This window comes from Aricia agestis, chromosome 14, assembly GCF_905147365.1.
Source record: "Aricia agestis chromosome 14, ilAriAges1.1, whole genome shotgun sequence".
Taxonomy (NCBI): Eukaryota; Metazoa; Arthropoda; class Insecta; order Lepidoptera; family Lycaenidae; genus Aricia; species Aricia agestis.
The window spans coordinates 11288599-11295110 of record NC_056419.1 but is presented as its reverse complement, the minus strand read 5'-3'; the positions used below and the strand labels follow the sequence as shown (position 1 = coordinate 11295110).

The 6512-nt window shown below is 37.8% G+C and overlaps 1 protein-coding gene and 1 long non-coding RNA gene across 3 annotated transcripts; one reads left to right on the top strand and one right to left on the bottom strand.

Annotated features, from left to right (window-relative positions):
* Nucleotides 1-2416: 2416 nt before the first annotated feature.
* LOC121733746 lies at nt 2417-4051 on the bottom strand. 2 transcript variants are annotated; one of them, XR_006036605.1, is made up of 4 exons: nt 3933-4041; nt 3357-3557; nt 2787-2944; nt 2417-2705 (listed from the first exon to the last, which is right to left on the bottom strand). It is a non-coding gene; the product is annotated as an uncharacterized LOC121733746 (long non-coding RNA). The 2 variants fall into 2 exon arrangements; XR_006036606.1 differs by lacking the exon at nt 3357-3557 and having other exon boundaries at nt 3933-4051.
* A 1060-nt stretch (nt 4052-5111) lies between these two features.
* On the top strand, nt 5112-6272 carry LOC121733745. Its single transcript, XM_042124095.1, has 2 exons — nt 5112-5588; nt 5682-6272. Exons 1-2 carry the CDS (start codon nt 5114-5116, stop codon nt 6080-6082), a joined length of 876 nt encoding a protein of 291 aa, XP_041980029.1. The 5' UTR covers nt 5112-5113; the 3' UTR covers nt 6083-6272.
* The last annotated feature ends 240 nt before the right edge of the window (nt 6273-6512 follow it).

The following is a 6512-nucleotide window of genomic DNA, read 5'->3' as shown; positions in this document are numbered from 1 at the left end:
AAAAAAACAAATTTTTATGCATTGACTGTTAGTTATTTTGTAGTTTTGCACCTGCGTTGGCTCTACCTAAATTACTAAACTGCCACGAGAATTACAAGATATATGTAGTTGTTCAATAATATATCATCCGATGGTCGATAACGCCATCTAGCGAAAGAGTGGCGTAACGGAAGCAGTGACGTGAACCCCGCGCAGTTTGCAGCAGCGTGACGTCGACACCCGCATCGCCGCGCCGCATCTGGGGCAACTTCACTCCCTTTCAACGCTGAACGCGTAATGGTTGCTAATATAACTGTCCTCACGTTAATAAATCATTAATTTTGTAATTTTTCGTACAATAAACGTAGTAATCAACAAGTCAATAAAGAACTTCATTGAAGAGTTCCTCCTGCTCCCGAACAAGTTTGGTCCTGCCGAGCCATATACAAGATACAAAGAGCCAGGCGGCAACGTGGAGCGTTACTTTGGAGAAGAGGATTATCCAGTCCAGGATTGTCGTCAAGTCGCATCCGGTCAGGTTACAAAACCCTTTTTCCCCATCCTTATCCAATATTTGCGTTAATATTGTTATTTTTTCCGTCTTAGTTGCGGTATTCCGCGGCGCCGGTGCCGCGTCAGGGCGTGGCTGAGCGGGAAACTGTAAGTACTTTTGCTTCCTATAACTTTCAAAATGAGTGACGATGAATTTAATGCGTTAGAACCTCCCCAGGGGCCTATGAAAACAAATGAAAGGGCTAAATCTCCTCGCTTAGGTATTAGCACAACCTCAAATAAACGTCTCGCTGATTTAAAAAAGCAGCGAGGTACGCTAAAAGGACGGCTTACGTTATTTGAGAAGTATATTTCGAAATTAGACAAATTAACACTAAATTTAAATATGAAAACAGAATTAGATTTACGAATTCAGTCAGCTTACAATTTGTTCCAAAGTTTCAATGATATTCAATGTGAAATGGAACAATTAATTGATGAAACCGATTTACCTACTCAATTAGAATATCGGGAGTCATTCGAACAACAATATTTCTCCATTATGGCTGAAGCGAAGTGCATGATAAATTCTAAAGATAGTGAACGAAACCAAGTTCCTTGTCAAGTTTTACATAATCCTGTGTCGGCAATTAAGTTACCAGAAATTAAACTACCAGCATTTGACGGTGCGTATGATCAGTGGTTGGAGTATAGAAATTCATATCTCACCATGATACATAATCGAAAAGATCTCAATGATATACAGAAATTCCACTATTTAAAATCATCTCTTAGTGGTACTGCCTCTCAAGTTATAACGGCGTTGGAATTTACTGCGGAAAACTACTTACATGCATGGGAGCTTATCGAAAATAGGTTTCACAACAATCGGTTATTAGTGCAAAATCACGTTAAAGCTTTGTTTACTGTCCAGGCTCTTCAAAGTGAATCATATATTCAAATTAGAAAATTGATAGACTCAACATTACGTAATTTGCGTGCACTAAAATCACTGAACGAGCGGACGGATACATGGGACACGCTAATTGTCTATCTTGTTGTATCTAAACTTGATCAGTCAACTGAACGCGAATGGGAAACTTATAAAGGTACTCTCGTGTCTAAGAATGATTCAAATAACATTAAATTAAATGATCTGTTAGAATTTTTAAGAAACCGTGCGGATATGTTAGAAATGATTAAGTCTAGTAATAATAAAGGTATTTCTACAATTAAGCATAATTACAGTGATACAAATAAGTTAAATTCTAATTTTAATAAAAAATATATAAGTAAATCAAATCACATAAACTCGCAACCTGTCACACATTCATACGTTTCTAATTCAAGTTCTAATAAACATAACTCCGAAAATAATAAATCTAGGCGTAATTGTGTTAATTGCGGTGGAGATCATTATTTATACTCATGTCCAAAATTTTTAAATTTGTCTGTGCAAGATAGGAATATAATTGTGAAAAATAAAGGACTTTGTCAAAATTGTATTCGTTCTAATAGTCACTCAATAAGCGAGTGTTCGTACGGCCCATGTAAAATATGTAAAAATAATCATAATACATTACTTCATAATAATAACAGCGATAGCGTAGGTAAAGCTGCATCTACGTCGACTATTTTGCATCCGTCGGCGAGCGTAAACAAATCAGCTGATGCGCAGGGCCTACGGTCCGAGCGCAATGTACTTACGTGTAGTGCCGCTGTGCAACCGGTTTTGTTATCAACGGCACTTATAGATGTTCCCGATATAAATAATTGTTATCATACAGTTAAAGCACTCCTCGATAATGGGAGTCAAAATTGTTTTATTACAGAATCGTTATGTAATCGTTTACAATTACCTATTATACAGTCCACAATTCATATTTCAGGTGTAGGACAAAGCGTTTCAAAAAGTTCTCACACTTGTAAAATAAATATTCGTTCAAAAGTTAATGATTTTAATACTAATATTCAATGTTGGGTTCTTCCTCGTATAACATCGAAGTTACCTTCGTTAGACGTTCACTGTAAATGTATACAGATTCCTAAACATGTTTCGCTCGCGGACCCTACGTTTAGCGTTTCGTCGGACATTGATATATTGTTAGGAGCGGACATATTTTGGGATCTTTTAAATAATAATAAGATTAAAATTAGCAGTGGTCCATATTTGTACGATTCCAAATTAGGATGGATCATCTCTGGCCCTCTTCATATTAATAAGTCGTTTAAACCTGAAAAAGTTCAATGTAATTTAGTTCAAATAAATAATCAATTGCAAAAATTTTGGGAGTTAGAAGAATTGACTGACTTACCAAATATCATGTCGAATGATGATCGTTATTGTGAGAAGTTATTTACAGAGACTACTAAACGTGACGAGTTTGGTAGATTTTTCGTTCGTATTCCTTTAAAGGAGTCACCCGAATTGTTAGGGGACTCGTACACTATGGCAAAAAATCGTTTTTTATGCCTGGAAAGAAAGTTAGATCGTTTACCTAACTATAAAAAGCTTTATTTTGAATTTATGCGGGAATATGAGGCACTCGGTCATATGACTCCAGTTGCATCAAAGGATATCCCGGATATACTAAGTAAACCGCATTATATCTTGCCTCATCATGGTGTTTACCGAGAGGATAGTGTCACTACTAAATTGCGTGTTGTGTTCGACGCGAGCGCGAATACGTCTAATAATAAATCATTAAATAATATACAACATGTAGGTCCACCGTTACAAAATGATATTTTGTCTATATTACTTAGATTTAGGCAGTATAAATATGTGGTGTGTAGCGACATCCAGAAGATGTACAGACAGATATTTGTTGAACAGGATCAACGTGTCCTGCAATTAATATTATGGCGGGAAGGTCGAGATTTACCTTTGCAATTGTATAAGTTGAACACAGTTACGTATGGTACTGCGTCGGCTCCTTTTCTAAGTATGCGTTGCTTACAACAATTGGCTTTAGAATGTGATGATGATTTAGTAGCCAGGACTATTAAGGATAATTTTTACGTAGATGACCTTTTTACAGGATCCGACGACCTTGACTCGTTATTACAGTTGTGTAATAAAATATCTGCAACTTTAAAAAAGGGTTGTTTCCCGTTACATAAATGGACTTTTAGTCATAACGTTTCTGCTGATAAGTGTAAAGACCTAAATGTCGGTGAACATCGCTTGTCAAAAACGTTAGGGTTAGGTTGGTGTACAAAAAATGATGAATTTTATTTTACAACTAAAATCACACATAATGATACAGTAGTTACAAAGCGTGTAATATTATCGACAATTTCACAAGTATATGATCCTTTAGGTTTACTCGCGCCTGCGGTAATAACAGCTAAATTATTGTTACAAAAGCTATGGTTACATAAACTAGATTGGGATGACGAAGTTCCTAAAAATATTACGAATGCATGGCAAGGCTTTCTTTCAGATTTAAAATATTTACGCGATATTAAAATACCTCGTTACGTGGTTCGCGGTAATTATATAGAACTTCATATTTTTACCGACGCGTCGCAAAGTGCCTACGGTGCGTGCGCGTACGTTAGATCGTGCCACAATGATTGTGAAACTACTGTACCTATTTCTGTGCATTTGTTGTGCGCTAAAAGTAAGTTGGCGCCGATAAAGACTGTTAGTATTCCCAGGTTAGAGCTATGCGGAGCTTTAATAGGTGCGAAATTGTATTGTAAAATAAAAAAGTCTTTATGTTTAAATTTTAATAAGGTTTATTTTTGGACTGACTCAACAATCGTGCTGGGGTGGCTTCGTATGTCACCTCGTCTACTAAAAACGTTTGTACAAAATAGAGTCGTCGAAATTAATGAATTGACCGGTGATACCATCTGGCGGCATGTTAAGGGCACGGAAAATTCAGCTGATATCATAACGAGAGGTTCTACATTAGACACATTAAAGTATGATAATAATAATAACTGGTGGTGTGGCTCTACGTTTTTACGAGAACCTGTGGCTAAGTGGCCAATTTTTAATAATAATATTGAATCGTTATCTATTGATTTACCCGAAACTAAGCCTGATACAATTAATTTACATTCCATTCAAATTACTTCATTGATTGATTTTGAACGATTTTCGTCATTTATTCGTTTGCAAAGAAGTTGTGCATATTTATTGCGTTTTATAAATAACGCGCGAGTAAATACGCGCGGCAGTATAGGTTCGCGTTTAACCGGTCCGTTATCAGTAGACGAGCTGCAGCGGTCGCTCGATGCATTGACGCGGCTCGTTCAACAAGAATGTTTTAGTGAGCAATATCGTGAGTTAAAAAATAAAATACCGTTGAATAGTAATAAAAATAACAATAAAACTAATAAATTATTATATAAACAAATATCAGGCTTAAATATATTTTTAGATAAGTTTAATATAATTCGTATAGGTGGAAGGTTATCTAACGCGCTTGGATTTAATTATGAAAAGAAACACCCGGTATTGTTAAGTAATAAACATCGTTTCTCGAGGTTATTGTGTGAATATGAACACAAACGACTCCTTCACGCTGGACCTCAACTTTTAGTGTATTCTATGCGTGAAAAGTGGTGGATTTTAGGAGCTCGTAATTTGGCTAGACAGGTAGTACATAACTGTGTCATATGTAAAAGAATGAAAGGGAGAACGTTGACTCCTCTCATGGGTAACTTACCTACTGAGCGACTGGAGCCCAGCTTCCCATTCATACAGTGTGGAGTTGACTATGGGGGCCCATTGTTCATACTGGATCGCAAAGGCAGAGGTGCTAAATTAATTAAAGCATATATTTGTCTATTTATATGTTTTACGACTAGAGCAATACATTTAGAATTAGTAGGTAGCTTGAGCACGCAGGATTATATTTTAGCATTAAATCGTTTTATAGCACGACGCGGAAAGCCGTACCAAATATTTTCAGACAACGGGAAAAATTTTGTGGGTGCTGAAAAAGAATTGGCAGCAATTTTTAATAAAACTAAAGATATTTCTGATTTTCTAACTAATAACCAAATTCGTTTAACATTCATACCCCCCTATAGTCCTCATTTTGGTGGGTTATGGGAGGCAGGAGTCAAGTCCTGCAAGTACCATTTGAGACGCGTACTCGGTAATGCTAAATTAACACGCGAGGAGTTTGAAACAGTATTAACGCAAATAGAAGCTGTTCTGAACTCCCGCCCTTTATCCCCTCTGTCCTCAGATTCTGACGATTTCCTCCCACTCACTCCAGCACACTTCCTGATCGGTCGACCGCTGACTGCGCCTGCCTGCGAGAACCTCACGACGATCGAGCCTACGAGACTGGGACGCTACGAACGTGTGGAGCAAATTAGACAACACTTTTGGCAACGATGGTCTAAAGAATATGTTTCAGAGCTCCAGCAACGAACAAAATGGAAGGACAACAATGAGGACATCACACCTAATATCTTGGTCCTTATCAAAGAGGATAATACTCCACCACTCAACTGGAAATTGGGACGAGTAACAGAAGTATTCCCCGGGACTGATGGAGTATCCCGTGTAGCTGAAATACGTACAGCGCACGGTATTATACGACGGTCTTTCTCGAAGATCTGCCCGCTGCCTGTACAACTGTGAAGACGAATATGTTGGAAGATCCTGGTTCTTCCAAGGCGGCCGGTATGTTCAATAATATATCATCCGATGGTCGATAACGCCATCTAGCGAAAGAGTGGCGTAACGGAAGCAGTGACGTGAACCCCGCGCAGTTTGCAGCAGCGTGACGTCGACACCCGCATCGCCGCGCCGCATCTGGGGCAACTTCACTCCCTTTCAACGCTGAACGCGTAATGGTTGCTAATATAACTGTCCTCACGTTAATAAATCATTAATTTTGTAATTTTTCGTACAATAAACGTAGTAATCAACAAGTCAATAAAGAACTTCATTGAAGAGTTCCTCCTGCTCCCGAACAGTAGTATAATTATTATACTATAGTCATGTAACTGAGTCAAAAACTTGAGAGGTGTCAAGCGACACCCGAATGGAACGAAGTTATTTCTTATGT